The 18,223-nt window shown below is 39.0% G+C and overlaps 1 protein-coding gene across 7 annotated transcripts in view; it reads right to left on the bottom strand.

Moving 5' to 3' along the window:
* Window positions 1-287: 287 nt before the first annotated feature.
* The window catches only part of RAPGEF2 (Rap guanine nucleotide exchange factor 2), a 281,466-nt gene continuing 263,530 nt past the window's right edge, over window positions 288-18,223 (bottom strand). For 5 of the 7 annotated variants that reach the window (XM_053255201.1, XM_053255204.1, XM_053255202.1 and 2 more), the window contains 10 exons: window positions 16,990-17,201; window positions 16,743-16,866; window positions 15,073-15,096; window positions 13,072-13,295; window positions 11,159-11,344; window positions 9,053-9,205; window positions 6,518-6,743; window positions 5,005-5,564; window positions 3,128-3,433; window positions 288-2,295 (listed from right to left, as the gene is read on the bottom strand). In XM_053255201.1, coding sequence (XP_053111176.1) covers window positions 2,270-2,295; window positions 3,128-3,433; window positions 5,005-5,564; window positions 6,518-6,743; window positions 9,053-9,205; window positions 11,159-11,344; window positions 13,072-13,295; window positions 15,073-15,096; window positions 16,743-16,866; window positions 16,990-17,201 — 2,041 coding nt within the window. In that variant the 3' untranslated portion in view covers window positions 288-2,269. The remainder of the gene's footprint in view (window positions 2,296-3,127; window positions 3,434-5,004; window positions 5,565-6,517; window positions 6,744-9,052; window positions 9,206-11,158; window positions 11,345-13,071; window positions 13,296-15,072; window positions 15,097-16,742; window positions 16,867-16,989; window positions 17,202-18,223) is intronic. The other 2 variants (XM_053255205.1, XM_053255203.1) reach the window with 2 other exon arrangements.

The raw sequence follows: 18,223 nt of genomic DNA, 5'->3' as shown, positions 1-18,223 counted from the left end.
GCACAATGTCAGGAACTTGAGTCTTAATTTATCAGCATCATTTAATGAACATTACTGTGTGGCTGTCACATGGCCAGGGCTTTAGAACTCTAATTGTTGGTGACACTTCACTGTATACCAAGTTAAAGATTTGCTGGTGTCACTCCTGCTAGAGATTGATTTATGTTCTAAACAGGGCAGCCTCCAGGAGTGGCACAGACCAAGAAGCAAAGCTTCTACCATGCTTGTGGTTCTCCCCCACATACACAGCTTCAACAAACATGCAAGGTAACACGTAACAATACAAAGATCATTAATGTTATATTTATTTATATTCCAGCTTCATACAAACTGGATAGAAGCATAAACATAGTACATTTCTACCATTTTCAACAAAAATATATAACCAATATGTACAATTATTGTATTAAAAATACAAAAGGGATACAGACTCCACCAATGTCTTTCTAAAAGACATACAGGTACAAGTAGTATCAAAAGTATGAGGAAATCACCAGTTAGTTGTACATTCTGCACTTGACATCACAGAGTGAACTGAGATTAGCAGTCCTATGGTCTACAATTACTTAATGCCTATATAACATTTGTGCAACTTGTGATAGAGCTAGGTTTCTTCTGTCTTGCTATATGCACATGAGGTCCATAGCCTATATAATGAAACCAGCAAATGCATATTACATGTAAAATTACAAATGCATAATTGACAATGTGATATATAAGCAAAGAGACAAAAAGCCATGATTACAGGAGAAAGAGAATAATTAAATAAAGCACTGACATTGTTCAATACAGTGAAAAAAACACTGCAATTTGATCTTTAAAAGTTGAAGCTATTTACGTTTATCTACTGATCAATATGATCAGCTGAGTTAAAGGGGTTGGGGGGAGTCCAAGACCAGCAGTTCCTCACATTTGAGTACTACTTGGATTGGCAGCCTTCACTTTTCCGGAGTCTGTGCAAAACCAACACAAAAAATAGAAAGGGAGGAGTGGGGTGGGGTCATTTCATTTCAGTCACTCATGGGTTAATAGCAGCTGTGAACAGGTGATTGCTACCCATTGGCCTTCTCTACACATGCAGTGTTCCATAAAAAGCCATCAATCATAGGGAATATTTCTGCACTGCAAAAGGCTGCTTGAGCGATACCGATTATTTCTCTTTATTTAAAATGGCTTCTTTATTTCTTAATGCCAAGCCAATAAAAACAAGAAACTATTAGATCGGTATTAAGAGCAGAAATTATCTGTAGTGTCCTGAAGCGCCTTATCTGGCATAACTATTATCCTGATAATTTCTGTGTGGCAACCATTATTGTAGTACAGGGGAGGGGGTGAAGAGAGGGCAAGGCTGCCATTTGTCACCTGAGCGGGACAAATGTTTTTACTCACCATCCTGTATTCCTCAAGGCACAGGGAAGGGATACAAAATGTTCTCTTTCTCCATTGACTACTGTACGTTGCAAGACTTACCTGTCCTGCATTATTAAAGATGCAAATCAACAATTCCAACAATTCTAAAATTTGCCAACTGTGCTTTGAGTGGAACACTAAAAATGAAGCTCGAAGGTCAATGAAAGGCTGAATCCTCCCTATAGACTACACCATCTTTGCTTAGCCACATAATATCTTCTTTAAAAAGTAGTCCAGGCTGGCAACCCTTCTTAAAAAGTACAAAATAATACTGTAATTATGCAAGTGTAACATTTCCCCCTCTGAACACAACATTTAGAGTAGCAACAAAGGCATTGTAAACAAGCAAACAAGCACTGTGTACTTGAAGGATTTCAATGTGTTTTGCTCTTAGTAGGTTAAAGGCCAAATGTAGCTTTTCAACTAGTTGATCTCATTATCCCAACGAGGTGAAGTGCTAGGATTGTGATTAATATCTGAGGAAGATTTTAAAAAATGCTTCCAGGCATCGGGGAAGTGCAGTCAGAGTTAATCATCATGATGCGTCGATCTCGGAATTTGGAATGCTACTGTGTGATGTGGCAGACAGCAACAGTGGTAGCTGGGAGGATGCTGCACTGTGCATTTCAAGCAACACAGTTTGAAAAGTGCCAGGGCAATTTCTTCACAGTATTTCACATGCAAGGGAAAGAAGAGTGGGGGAGGAGGGGGAGAAGAAGCCCCATGCTGCTTTAAGGCAGGGAAGGAGGCAAACAGGTCCACCATCCTTTAATTAGAGTTCCAAGGCTCCTATACTAGGGACGTCATCTTGTGCTCTCCTTTTAAGTTGGTTCACTCGGGATCCAGAAAGCCCCAGTTCTTAGACGGCAGAGACTTGTTCCTCTTCTGCAAACACAACAGGACAGGAGGGAAATAAATTTCAAGATCTTTAAAACTAAACAGCGAATGAATTTATATGCTGTGTGTTTACATTTTGTTCCCATTAAATACTGAGGCTTAATTTTTAATCACTTTTTTCATTTTCCCCTTATAATAAAATACCAAATACGTTGACCTTAAAAGTTGTTCTGCCACCTCTGCTTTACTTTAAGCAAATTCTGATAATTTTAAAATAGGAAAAATTTAACTAACATTCATCTCAGTAAAATTCTAAATGTACATACATTTGTTAGAAACATTTTGTGTCCATAATGTACTTGGCTTTATTAAGTTATAATCCTCAGAGATTTGATGTACCTCATAAAAAGTGAAGCTTTTATAACATCCTGACATACAAAGTAGTACATTTGAAAACCTCTCTCAGATTTTACACTGTTTTGATCATTCTGCCAATGGAAGAACACTGTTCCAATTCACATCAAAACAAGCACCCAGATGTGGCATCACCTTTTGAAAACTTAAATATATCATACTCTTCAGTAGTTGGCTAATAGCTCACTGAGGTTTGCCAGGTGTAAATGGATAGAAATAACTTTTTTCATCACATGGTATGTTACAGCCTTAAGTCAACACAGCAAACCAAGATTTAGCTTTGAGAGAAACTTAGTGTGCCTGCCATAACAGCTGTTACAATTGCTGCTGTTATTTCACAAGAAACCATTAGGCAGCAAAACAGAGCATGAAAACAGGTGCACAACCTTTCATGGCCCTGCACAACCTTGTCTGGATGCATACTGAATCCTTTATTGTCATTCTGAAAATGTGATAAGATGTTTACCATCCTCCTCTGTGGAAAACCCTTGAGATGGATAGTGAGCAAGATGTGGGTCTGACTCATTTGGTTTGTGCCACTGAGGTTTCTGAACAGGCCTGCTAGATGAATGACACTGTGATTGTTGCTGTGAAGCTGAAGACCCAGGGGCTTCGCTTGACCGTGCCACCATCCGAGACCTCTGAAGTGCTACGTTGTAATCTGGAGGTTTTCGGGCTGGGTGGGAAACTCCTTCTGTAAAGTCAGCAATAGGTATTCCTACATAACCAGGCGGGGTTGGTGGTGGTTCACGATAGCGACCCTCTTTCCGAGCTGCAGTAAAATAGTGCATATTCAGCTATGGCAATCATTTATGCATATTTGTTACAAACATTATATATCCCTGTACTTGGCTTTTTCAAGTAATCCTGGTAGCTCTGATGTGCTGCTGAGAAAACATTTCATAGTAACTTGGCTTATAAAACACATGGTGGCTGACATCCAGTGACGCCCTTCGGCGATGGAAGGACTGCAGATTTTCAAAAACCCTTCAGTGTCTCTATGCTGAGAGTTTCTTTGTGCAGTGGATCAGGCACAGAAGAGGTCATATAGCCCTCAGAGCATATTTATACAAGTAGACAGGGCTTTTGGAGGGAGGAAGAAATGTGAAATTCACCCCCCTCCCACGCCCAGTCCATAGTGAAGGAATGCTGAAGACCTTTTGCAGATCTGCAGTCTTCCTTCCGTTGCCAAAGGGCTGTGCTGGATGCTGGCCAGTATGGAAAAACGTTGGAGCATGTGCTTAAAACTCTCTGGTTAAAATCAATTGGATCTAAAACTGCTTAATTTCGGCTATTCATACTCACACAGACCCTCTGCGTGTGCGCGTACCTATGTATATAAACAAGCATCCATCCATCCATGCATACATAACAAAGATGACAGAAGAAAAAATGAAATTACTAGACAAATCAAATAAAACCAGAGCCAATTAAAGAAACCAGCTTGTGATAAGAGTTAAATTATGCATATGCACGATGAAAAAGAATTTCTAGCTCAGATTTGTTTTAAAAAACAACGGTTGATAAAAGACAGCATGCAACACAGACAATATATGATGTTGCTTTCATCTTTTAGTGGGGCGGGGGGGGAGGCACCGAAGAAAATGCAAATAGCACTAGCTCAGCTTGCATATTTCACAGAAAAGATTACAATAAAGTCACATATACAGCAGAACAGAAGTGCTTGGATTTGAGGTAATATTTAAAGTACCTGGAACTGTGAAGTATGAAAATGTATGTGTACACACACACACACACACACACACACCCATCAAATAAATCATTTATGTTCTAAAACTGTTTACCTCCAATCTCAATTCCTACAGAAAAGCAATATTCTAAACCTTTTGCCTCCTAAATCATTAATACTAGCCAACATCTTCACATTTCAACATCCAATTACATGTCTAAATTTAAATTAGTCAGTAAGGTACAGAAGAAACATGCAATAACTTTCTTATTGAGTTACATGGTAGAGCTGTTGCTGACACAGAGAATAAGTCTAGGAGTCCATGATTTAAGACATTGACCTACACATATTAAGAAGCTAAAACAAAAAGAAAACACAAATCCAGAGTTTGCATTAAATGACTGAAGTGTGGGCAATGCTAAAGCACATTCAAGAAGCTAACTTAAAAACAAACAAACAAACCACGGAATATCTACAACAGGAAGCATCACTTTTCACAGCACAAAAGGCTTAACTGACAAAGCAAAACACGAGAGAAAGGCTATGACCTGGCTATGTGTTTTGCTTTAAAAAAGATTAATGAAAAATTGCAAAATAAATTCAGATTCATAGCAAATATGTAGGATACTTGTGGTAAACAAAGTTAAACTTACCAATAAGACCCTTTGTATTACTTGTTGACACAGCTATATGAGCTGGCATGGGAACTGGCTTTGAATCCTCTGCTGTTATAGATGTTATGCTACTGGTTTCAGCTTCAATTGACACATCCTTCCCACCCCTCCGTTTTATGGTACCTGTATCACCTTCAGAGTCCTCTCCCCAGTAGCCTGTGGAGGATGCCCAGCTTGCTCTGGACTGTGCTTGATCAAGGCCTTCCCTACCTTGACTCTGCCTGCCATACTTTGTGCCATGATCGGAGAACATCATCGGGTCCATGTGGCTGCCTGAGGCCCACAGTCCTGCCCCATCGCCTGAACTATCGAAATGAGCATGTCCAAAAGGAAGAGTCTCCCAACTTCGCTGATGCTGTATAGTCTGTATGTTGTCATGGGAACCACTTGAGCAAGAAGTCCAGCTGCCACGGCCACTATCTGCTGCATCAAGCGAGGCTCGATCTCCTTGATCTTGTGACAACTCCTCTGTACTGGGAGAAGAAATCATGGTTGCCCCAGCATACAAGCCTCTGTTCTCGGACAGTGGTGCATAGGAGCTAAAAGGACACGGGAACGAAAGAAGTTAGGAGACCAGTGACAACCCATGCATCAAAGGAACTGCAGAACTTTTTTAAAAAACCACAAATGGAAGGTGGACTTGATACTTCAAAATAGCAGCAATGCATACAAATGCTGTATCTTCCCTCCTCCATCACCACCACATGCAGCATTTTCACAAACGGATGACTTGCTCAAGCAAGATACTCTAAAGATATATATAGCTCATACATCAATAGATCTCTTACGAAATTACAACAATTCTTTGCAAACCAAACACAACTGTAAAACCCCATTACTTTCCAGGGGAAAAAATGAACCTCCTGATAAGAGTCTCAAGTGCATTGCTTTCTTTATTAGTTCATGTAGAAAGTATTAAGTAAGCTGTGCTCCATTTATTTGGGGGCAGGATCTTTCAGATCTTCCCTATATTTCCCAGTGCACCTGAAAGTTGCTGTGCAGTAATGCAGACCTGAAGCTGTGTGACCTGCATTACCTTGAAACGTTTGAGGAAAAAGAGTGAATTACAGTGGTGAGGAAGGCTCATGGCAGGGGTTGGTGAAATAAAGGCAGGGTCTTCATTTGAAATGGGTGTGATATTAAAAATGGATTAATCTTGAACATTGAGCAGACATACTTCCAATTAATCTAAGTATCCCAGTTTTGAATCAAAGATCACTAGACCCATAACTCATATTTAGCTATTTGCATACACTAATAAACTATACAGCAAACAGCAAAACAGTATCTTAAACCATATTATTGCTATGTTGCATTTATGGGTCATAAGGAGTCAGTGTTTTGCTTTCTATCAAAAAGGTAGAGTCACTGAAGTGACATGTAACAGAATACACAGACCTATAAGCCAGAATGAATCCTGCTCTCAAGAGGAAAATCACCTAAAGCCCTAGAGTAGGTTTTAAAATGTAAACAACAGACACAAAACTCCTACCCTAGGCTGTACTGATCTGGTTCAATCATGGCTCTTCTGTCAATCCTGCCCACTCCAAGATTAGTCTCCACAATGCTGACAGAGTGCCTCTGTCTCCTTTCATCATGTAGTGACACCGGCATAGAGTCAAAAGAAGAATTGCTGACAATGCTGGATCTAGATGAAATCTCACTGTGACCAGAGTCTGAAAAGTTATCCACGGTGCCACTGGGAGCCAGAGAATAGCCTGCACAAGGGAGAGTCATTTTAATCTAGCAGAAGATTTCCACAGTAAACCATTTAACATTGGTATAAAAATTCAAATTATATCACCCCCTATATTTCAGGGCTTCCCAACCAGTGGAACTCCAGTTGTTACTGAACTCCAACTTTCATTATCCTAAATTAAAATTTATTGAGGCTGGAGATGATGCGAGTTGTAGTTCAGTATCATCTTTAGGAATCTCTATACAGCATTCACATGTACCATCTATTTTGTATGGTACTTCTTCCATGTGACTGTGGATGTGTGTCAATCTAATTCACTGACATGGAGGAAATGGGGCAATATTGCCGTGTGTGAACAGTCTTTGGAGACAAAACACTTAGTTAAGCAAATAGGTTGTGATGCTTCAAAGAAACACTAAGGACATTTTTAGAAGGCTTTTGTTACTTCCATGATTGCTTCCCCTCCAGTTACCATGTTACATATTAGTTATTACTGATACATTTGTACCATGTGGTTGATGGTGGTGGTATGTCAAGCCCTTTATCAAAATAGTTCTATTATTTCTAATATTTATTTATTTATTGTTATTAATTTAATTTATTTATTGTTAAATTCATATACCACCTTCCATTAAAACAATCCCAAGGAGTTTTTAGCGATTTCTAGCTATTAACCTCTAGGGCAGTAGGGGTTTTATCCCTGTTGTGTGTTTCTATACCTTTTTATTAACTGATGCTCTTATTTTTTTGATTTGCTATTTTATTGTATTGATTTTTTGTTGTTAGCTGCCCTGGGCATTATTTTATAAGAGTCTTCTACCTGCAGTAACTACAAAGGTGGGCAACACTTCAGGTCATCTTGTCCAACCCCTGCTAATGTGACAACTTTAGAACTTTGAACATGAGAAATGGTATGGACCTTTCTTTGTTTTCAAACAAAGAAAATATGCACACACATATTTACAGTAAGAAATAATGTGGCAATCTGAGTGCATGAAAATACTTTGTTCTACACATTTGGTTTTAAAGCAAGTGACTAATATATTGAATATTCTCATGCTCTTCTAGTGTAGGCCATTTATAAAGTGTTGTTTGCTATTTTCGGTCTATATGATTCATTTTGCAAGTCTTAGTAGTCTTCTGTACATGCAACAAATCCTATCACTAAAATAAAACAAAATATCTCATTGAATCATTAAAAAAATAATGTTACACTTCACCTCATCCATAGTGCTCAGGGCAGTTTACAAGCATTTATGCATGTTTAGGATCAAAGCAAAGTACACAAAAACTGAGTAATGGAGTCTCAATGCTCCTTTTTAAAAACAGAACAAAAATAAGCAGAAAAGTCATTGGCAGACATTCTAACAAAAGCCATGTGTATACAGCCCAAAAAAGCATGTGCACAGTGATAGCATCCCTGCTTCTGTAGCACAGGAGCATGTATTCGGGGAGGGGGCTTTACACTCATCTCCCTTTCCCTGGAAGTGCTCTATGCAGTGCAAAATTTTATCTCAAAGAGCTTTCCCCCAGCACACAACCCCCCATGCTTCAGAAGCAGGGATACTATAGCTGCATGCTTGCATTATGTGTGCAGCTTTCGTTAGGATGTTGGCCACAGAGTGGGGTAGTGGTGGGGTGCTTCACACATGTATGAATCCCTGTGCGCCTACTGGGAGGCACAGAAACAAAAAAGGGCAGAAATGGGTTAAGCAGCTTTCCCCCTATCTTTTTTCCCTCTCCCAAAGTGGCTTTTCTCAATTAAGGCGGGGGGGGGGGGTGGGGAAGAGAGAGAAGAAAGGAAGGGTCATTATATACACAAATGTTCAGTACACAACAGGGAGTTTTGCTTCAGACACTTTATTTTCCCCCTTAATAATAAAAGAAATCTAACAAGTTTGCTTTAGATGTATCTTCGGAAGCTTCTAAGTTTCATGCAACTAAATAAAGGCAGGGCAGACTATGCAGATTAAGCTGGGCATATGGTTACCTAGCCATGCTTAAGGGGTGGTGGCAAACAGGGATAGGAAGCCATGGCCTGACGAGGCCTAGCAAACCATGATATGTTACATGTGCACCAAACCATGATTACATAGTTTCCCAGTCTCGCTGATTTTACCATGACAAGCAGGTTGTTCTGGTCTCCCTATATGCACCCTCCAGGAGATGGATTGAACTCAACAACCTAAACCATGGTTTGACAATATGTTGGTGTCCTAGGGTTAAAAGCAAGCCCCAATTATTGCTAATCATGATTGTTTGCTAAATATCATTTGGTCAGCTAGAGAAACAGAGAGAAAGAAGATGCATTTCAAGACACCTGTATACCTTTTCTTGGTGAGCTTTGTGGGGAGGTCGGAGGAGAAGATAGCTGTGAAGATGCATTTGAAATTGTGTCTTCAGCTTGTTTCTTATGACGATCTAAACTTCCCTCTTCGGAGAGTGAAAGAATTTTCTTTAAAGCTTGCGGTGAGTTTATGCCTTAAAGAAAATTTAAGAAAAGCTGTTTGCAGTAAATCTCAGATACACACATTATCCCCAGAATGATCAATGGAAGGCATATTATTAAAAAAAACCCTCCCAACCAGGCATTCCACGGACCACGTATATTACTATTATATTTTTATCCACCCTTTCTTCAAGAAACTCAGGGTAGTGTGCATGATTATTCACTCCATTTACCCTAACAACAACCCTATGAGTAAATTAGGGTGAGAGTGTCTGACCAGTGACACACAGTGAGCTTTAGGGCTGTGAGAGATTTTGAACCTGCATTTCACTAGCCCAAATACAGTGTTTTAGCCACTGCTCCATACCAACTCATTATTCTAGTTCCAAATAAAGAAAATCAATGCATGCTAAAAACAAGTTTAAATGCAACTGCTTGGTTTAGGACATATTTCACTTCTTACTTCATATTCACTTGAAAAATGTAGTTCTTGGGATCTCAGTCATTAATTGAACACACTAATTGTAGCTGGCATACCAGATCATCACCTCTGCACTGCCATATCTGAGATAGATGTTTGTAGCTTAAAAGTGTCTGAAGAACAATTAAATTTATAAGGTTGTCTTGGACCACTTTATAGATTTCATAGGCTATATTTTATTAACTATGTGTACAAGATAAGAATGGCTAGAGAGTAAGGATTAGAAATACAGACTTGTAACTACTGGCTCAGACATGAAAATACACATCACTGGGTCATATTTCAGCTTAATTCAGATGTAAAAATGACTGCAGATGTGATCTATCTACACTACATTGCTTTGTATTTTACAAAGCAAAGTTGCATGTTATTTTGAATGCTGCCAAAGCAGTAGTTGGGAGGGGGCACTTAAGAGGGCAGGCAGGTGCAAGAAAAAGAAAAAGAAAGAAGGCTGGGAAGGTGTTCCTTGGTGGATCTAGAGCCCCTGAAAGCAGTTTTGTTGTAAAAAATGTTTGATCCTCACAGTTCAGTGCAGTCCCAATCTTAATCAAACCTCATAATTTTCAGGAACTATTTTTAAAGATCATAATCACATAAGAGAGATAACAGTGATCCACAACTTTGCATGATGATGTGTGGAAAAATCAGCATATGTATACACAATCTCACTTCATAGTGGCTCTGGGTTGTATTTCAAATATTTAAGCTTCAACTGCAGTTCAGAAAAGCTTAAAGACGACAAAGTAAGATAAGGGAGGAAATGCATAACCTATAATATTGCCCCCTAAACAAAAATTTAAACTTTCAGAAGTGAATAATGTTTAGGGAACAAGAATGGTGAATGCAGTCCTGATTAAGCCCAAGTTCTGAGGGGACGTTTAGATTAGGTAGGAGATAGAATGACTTCTTCCTTCTCCTACAACTAGGTAGCAGTAGGAGGAGGAGGAAGTGATTGTGTGGAAGCAAGGTAGGAGGGCAGCTTTTCCTCCGACCTTGCTTCCATACAATCTCTCCTCCCTCTTCCTACCTAATTTTTTGCACTCACACGACCGAAAACTGGGAGTACCCACAGCTCCCAAACCTGGGTAGAACAGTTTTCAGTTGTGTGAATGACCTCTTACACTTTCAGAATGGCCCTAGTAAAAGACAGAGGATAAAGAAGAAACGAAACATTATTTCAAGAGAGGTTATTGAACAAAATACAATAATTTTTTGACGACGAAGAAGAAGATTCACAGTCAGGACATCTAATGGTGTAACCAGCCTGCCATAAAAGCAACGTCTAATCAAAGCATGTCAATAAAAACGATTTAGTAGAGCCTGCACTTTCTCTATCTTTGTCCAACCTCAAGATGGATTTGTTGACTGTGTGAAAATATAAACATATAAACATAAAATATTACCTAAGTGAACTAATTGCAAAAATAATGCTTTTAAAAAACAATTTATTTAACAATATGAAGTAGTTCTTTAAAAATAAGACGGAACAGCTCACACCACTTACCAAAGGGTGGGAGGTCCTTGACTGGGACCTTCTTACGAGAGGGATAAAGAGACACAGCAGGGACCTGCAATGCTTGGTTTGCTTTGTGCTGCTGTTGCTGCTGTATTTTCTGCTGGATTCCTGACCTATGTGAGACTGGTGATGTTTCAGGCTTCACAGACCGCTTGTCCCCAGGAGTCTTGGGTACTTGAGCAAAAAGAATTTGAAAATTATTAACATCATTGTCAAGAAAGCTGTTTCAGAAGTCCTTGATTTTGGATTAAACAGTGCTCAGGACATCGGTAAGTGTTTACATAGTAAGAGTATCAGTATTTACATAGGAAGAGTGGGGAAAATAAACTTTTCAGATTCTAAATCATTTGGCCTTTTTACCAGGATTTCATTAGTCCCTTCATTCATTTTTAATTCGGTACCATAAACAACATTACTGTCACAACATAGTAGAGAACTGTTCAGGTAAACAGAATCCAAGAACTTTGATGCAAAAGCTAGTCAAATATACAGATGGAGACAGATATCCAGCCATATGTGCCTAGGAAGCTAGGAGGTGAGTATGCTAGCTGTATTGTATACTGCAATTTGTGTTGGTATACAATAACTTGTGGTTTGCATGCTGTGAACAGTTTGACTAGGAAGACACTTTTTCTCAAGCTATAACCAGGCCTAACCCCTTGGAACAATTGGACTATATGGCTAATATGTTAACAGTAGCTTGCTTATCATGATTCTAGCTTACAAAAGCATTTACAACTCAGAAACTTTGTTGTATTTAATGGAGCCAATTCCCAAGTGAACATGCCTAGAATGGTTTTAGTTTCCTCAAGCAAGTGAAAGTCTATGGTCTAAGGAGAGCAAGGACAAGGAGTATGCTAGCAAAACTTCATGTGGAGGTAGCCTACTGAAGTCTACTGAAAGACTTCAGCTACTGGTTCACAGAGGGCAAAGAGTAACAACGGCAACTTGCAGATGAACAGACCAAAACAAGACAGTTGCTGCAGAAACTTACTGGAAATAATTTCTATATCATTCATTAGTGGTCTAATCAGATGTACAAACAGTTTTTGTTTTCATTCTGCTTCACATATTTATTGTCAAGAGGGACATGCAACCTTGTACATCCCCCCCCCCCCGCCGCCCTTTCCAGATGTAGGTATCATGTTACAAGGCTTGCTGGATAATACTAGGCATTTGGATATAGTGTGAACTACATCAGAGGAGACAGACAAGGACAACTCTTCATAGCAAGAAAATAAACATGTCAGTTACTAAGAAAACTGGATAGTTTGGCTCCAAGTTGTTCTACACATTTGCGGGGGAAAGAAAAGAAAGCACAATCCGGTGGACGAGGAAGTACTTTCCCCATTGGGATTCAAACACACACACCCTGCCTCGCCTCCTTACATTACGAACAACCCCACCTTAAAAATTATATGACCCACAGAGAAACCCACGTGCAATGGTGAGAATGAGTTTCACAGAATAGCTAGCAAGGTCATTTCATTCTTATAATTTTGGTGCACTACAATTTTGACAGACAATCAGCAGACAATTCTTATCCTAATTTAAGTTACTAAAACAGGCTTTACAATGTTACTATAATGGTCTAATGATAATGCAACCTAATGCTTTCAAGTAACTTTAAACAAGTTAAAGTGAAAACCTCATGATCTCAGAACAAGCTTGGCTACAGCAATTTCCACATTGAGCCACTTCTTCATCCCATGACAGAAAATATGGAACCATGCAGAAGGAAAGCAAAGTAGTAAGCTGCAGCCATTTCCACTAGATGGATTGCTTGTGCTAGCCTACTCTAAGGATGTATGAAATCTCCAAATGCCTGGCCAACACACATACTCCACCATAATCAAGCAGAATGGAAAGAAGGGAGAAATAAGCAAATACTAAATCCTCACATGTATTGCTGGCTGGTTCACATTGCAGAGACAATGCCTGGAGGCTCTCTTCGTCCATTTCCAAGTCCAAATTAGAGAGATACTGCTTGACTTTCCGAGCCATCTGGGCATCTTCATACAGCTTTTTGGCATTGAGGAAGGAGCTGCGACGGACCCGCTTTTTGTGTCCACCTGTTTGTGCAACATCAAGCACTGTTGCATTTGTACTGCCTTGACTGAGAGACCTAAGGTGAAGGAAGACAAGATAACAAACGTGTAATTTAGCTCAACACCACATCCCTTAATGAACTTGAAACATGCAAAGGTCTGCATGGATGTCAGTCTATGCTCAAAGCTTACATGCCTCATTCAAATAAGTCAAAGTTACAGTAGAGAGAAGGATAAAAATTAAAAGAAGTCCACTAACTAAGTTGCAATGGTCTGTAAATATTTATTAAAATAAGTCCCAGGGACCTACTATGCTCAATATATGCCAGTTTACATTATTCAAAAAATGGTCAAGCTGACTCTTGTACAGTAGGTTGAGTACTGCAAGCACAGGTGCATTGGATATGTGAAGCTGCCTTATACTGAGTAAGACCACTGCCCCATTGAGCTCAGTATTACAGGTGGGGGTTCAGTTCTGCCAATTTCTGTGATAACAAAACCGTGGAAAATGAGACCTTAAGTCAGGCTTCCTCAAACTGCGGCCCTCCAGATGTTGCTGAACTACAACTTCCAGCATACACAGCCACAAAAAATTGTGTCTAGGGATGCTGGGAGTTGTAGTTCAGCAACATCTGGAGGGCCGCAGTTTGGGGAAGCCTGCCTTATGTCAATGGCAATTGGGGGGTATGGGGTATGTGGGGTATGTGTGCAATAAAAAGCAGAAATCAGTGAAATAAAATTCCGTGTTATGCTCCCCAAGTGTCAAGCAATGCCCCTCCCACTTCTAAATTCTGTTGATTTTCCATGAAAAATCATGGGGAGCCACAAAATAGCCCCTTTAATGACCTTGAAGATCATTTCTGGCTACCTAGGAACCATGGATTTTAACCATTTTTCCAACCATGTATACCAAAGGTCTGGTCTCCACTGCCCGACCGCAGATACACAAAACTGCATGTGTCAGGACCACATGTGACAAGGTCCGCCTGTATCTACACTTCTGACAACTGTTCTCCAGGGTTTCAGACAGCGGTCTTTCCCAGTACTACTTGGTGATGCAAAGGATTGAAACTGTGGACCCCTTGTTCAGAAAGCATGTGTTCTACCACTGAACTACGGCCCATACCTAGCATTACAGCAAGCTCATGCAGCAAGGTATCCTGACTGGCAATTGTGGTCAAGGCTAACTGAAATGTAGAACAGGGTACTATTAATATTTGGGCAGAAAGTTGTGCTTATTAAACTATTTAATGCTATGTGTCATGTAAAAAAAAAATCTATATTTTCATTCTCCCCACTTTCCCCAGCTAAAAAAGACTTGATGTTAAATAAAAGGCTCTATAAGATAATGAGGAATAGCATGCACATTTGAATGTATTTATGTATGGGAACTATTTCATATCTAATTTGTTAACAGCAAAAATGAAGGCTGGTTTGTAGAAAGAACATTTAGTTAGTTGAGCTGTAAAAAGCATAGTAAATAAATTGCTGCGTTTGGGTGGTTCTATTCATTTATATGAAATACATAAATTTCTTTCTGAATTTTATCTGAACCACTGTCCTGCAGCCCCACTTTAGGAACACTGTTCCCATTTAGACTAGTTATGTCAATAAGGCAATTTGTGGGGCTGCTAGATCAAAGCAGAGTCTCTCACTTGTGTTTCTATAAAGTTTCACAGCTCTTGGATTTGTGACCTCAAGCAAAAGCAGCACTGGATTAAATTTGATGCAAGTACAAAAGTGTTAAAAGGGAAAAAAATCCAGAGCATCAGAAAATTAAGGGAAGCAGGTAGGAAACAATGTAGATGTTCAGAAAAGAATGGTTGTCTATGTGTGTTCTCTCCAACCACTTACCCCAAGCTCCTCCACTTCTTCTTCCTGCAAGTGAGAGCCATGAATATTGAAGCATGGATTTAAGGAAGAGACAGAGAAAGATTATAAGCTCAGAAGGAAAGGATCAGGACAAGCAGTACCAGAGGGCCCACAACAGCCTTATCGCAGGCATAGTCAACATAATAAATTAAATTCAAAAATAAAATATTTGGACCATGAAGACACATTCACATTTGCTTATTTATACCCTTAGTATATGCAACTATAATGAAATCTGCAGCAAAAGTGTTTATATGTTTTTATTTATTTAACATATTTCTATACCGCCCAAAACTTGTGTCTCTGGGCAGTTTAAAATTAAAATCATTTAAACATGATTTACATAAACCCAACATTAAAAGTATTAAAACTATAAATCTAATTAAAAGCATGGGCGAATAAATGTGTCCTCACTGCCTTTGAAAAAGTTGCCAGAGATGGGGAGGCTCTTATTCTGACAGGGAACACATTCCAAAGCCCAGAGACAGCAAGAGAGAAGGTCCATTTCTGAGTAGCCGCCAGACAAATTGGTGGCAACCACAGACGAACCTCTCCAGATGAGCTTAACAGGCGATGGGGCTCCATAAACTCCACAGAACGTATTTTCCTTTAAAACCATTCATTCAGTATGCATTCCCTATGCACTGCAGCAGTGGAATATTTTTTAGATACTTAAAGTCACTTAAAAGTTATCCTAAAAAGAATAGAACTAGTGAGCAATTTACATGTCTGTTATGTCCTCCTCTCTATTATCTTTGTGCATTCTTATAAATTAAATAGGAGGAGGCAAGAATGGGTGATTTCCACTTGTGATGCCTCAGCTAGAGAAGACATCTGATTGGTTACAAAAATCAATCAAGCAGCCAAGTAGTTTGTTTTAGGTCAAAAATGTATTACAACAGAACATGGCAAAAAAAACCCAGATAAAGATTAATAGTAGATAGTATGATTTAATTGAATTACTTAAACTCAAAACTTGTGAAACAGTGGACTGGATATGACTTATGCTAGTGGAAGAAATACCGTGAAAGGGCATTTCCCCCCTTCCTCCTCCCAACTATAGCCCGTGTTCCTCCCACAGCATTGCTAATGAAGACTGGAGGATCCCCTGCTAACTGGGCAAAGAGGCATTTTTCAGTGGTGGTTTTCTTATATTTAGGAGGGGAACAGCAGCAGTCCATATTCAACTCAGCACAGTGTCTCTCAATTGGTTGGTTTCTTCTGTCTCCTTTTTAGACCATGAATCCCTTTGGATTTTCATCTTACTTACTATGTAAATCGCTTAGATAACTTTTTCTTTTAAAAGCAGTACATAAATGTTTATAACAGCAGCAGCAGCAGCAGCAGCAGAGTAGGATGGAGTGCTTGGGGAGCGAAACTGTCCCAAATCAAGTAGACACACCTTTTCTATGAGGATCCTTCTGCTCAGGCAAAAGGTGCATCCGCCTGATTTTGGCCTATTCCACCCTGCATTCTTTGCTGCATACAGTGTAATTAGCTTTCCACTTCAATAAATAGCCATTTATTTTTAAATAATATTGAGCTAGTTTACTGGCAAAATAATATCAGTACAATTTCAGTAGAAATGTAGCATAACTGGGAGGATATTAGCATAGTTTTCAAATACATTTCTTTCAGTTAATACAACTTACCTAGTCCTGAACATTAATGCAGGATCCATGTTAACAGAAGCCATTCGACCCACATGACGAATTTCTTTTGCAATCATTCGTAGTTTCTCAAAATTAACCAAACCTTCCACTTTGGAATCATTCCCTGCATTGGCAAAATAATTATAGGTTAATAGTCATAGTATTCTGTCATTAGCCAGCAACAAACACAAAACAAAACACATCTTAAGCCAATATGAGGAAGTACCTGAAATAATGTTTCATTTACCTTCATGAAGGAATGTAAGGTCCTTCTTGATTACAGGGAACAATGGAATAATGGGAGGCTGTAGGTTTTGGCTATTCAAGACATTGCGGTATTTTGCCATGTTTCTTGATGGATCAAATAAATCTTGAAGATCCTGAAACAATTTCTCATATTTGCTTGGCAGTTTTTCCCAAGTGGTACGAAGTCTTGCAACTGGAGCTAGGTTCAGGCCACTAAAGGAAGAGTTTAAGGATTTTGACATTTTTTGAGCCCTGTTCAAAATGAAATTTGCATGCACAACATCCAAATATATATTCCAACATGTAAACTGGTGAAGCAAGAATAAAAATGATCAAGGAATGTAATAGGACAGTTGATTGAACTCCAGTTACGAGTAAACACACACTCGGTTTTCAAAGAAAACCAAGTTTTGAAGTTTTATTTATGGTAATTTTAATCTGTTTATATGATTTTTAGGTTTTGGTTGTTGTTTGATTGGATTGTAACTGCCCTGAGATTTTATAAATGTGACAAAGATTGCTCATGTTAGACATGTAGATCTTGTATGTTCTGCAACATTCAAACAAGACGTGCAAACTGAAGAATGATCAAGATTTTTGTGTTATGATATTCTACTCTTCTACCAAAAGTTCTCTCAGACACACTGCAATACAGCTTCCCAAACAAGGGTCGTTTTTTTAGTTAAAACATGTGGCCATGATCATCAGTAAGCATTTGTTACTGCCAGATGGAAGTATTGTAATGAGTAGTACAGTAACATCTATTCAGAAATTGCAGCTGTAAAATGCTATGAGTCATTCCCATAGTGTACTAGCAAAAGGAGCATTTCAGTAAAAGAGCAATAATTTCTGTTATTACCAGAGTTTTGAAGATACACTGACTAGCTGTACTCATTTGGATGCAATGACATCTAAAATATTGATTATAAAAGCCCTTTGTTGTTTTGAGTCCTAGATATTTGATCTGCAGTTTTGCCTTCTCTAGTCAGTAGCTTCTGCTAAAACGGCTTCTGCTAAAACATAAGCTTCTGCTAAAACATAAAAATGGCTGAACTAAGTGATCTAAAATTGTTTCAGCTGCTAACCAATCTTTATAGAGGCCTACAACTTTCAAATCTACTTCTACTACTAAGCAATGTATTCTAACTTTACTGACTTTCATAATAAGAATCAATCCTCTCATTAAGTATTTTTACTTGGAGCACTGGTCAAACCACCCCTCCCTCCTGAGAAGG

This window comes from Hemicordylus capensis, chromosome 5 (assembly GCF_027244095.1).
Source record: "Hemicordylus capensis ecotype Gifberg chromosome 5, rHemCap1.1.pri, whole genome shotgun sequence".
Taxonomy (NCBI): Eukaryota; Metazoa; Chordata; class Lepidosauria; order Squamata; family Cordylidae; genus Hemicordylus; species Hemicordylus capensis.
Note: the sequence above shows the minus strand (reverse complement) of the source record. Positions and strands in the feature narration are given on the sequence as shown.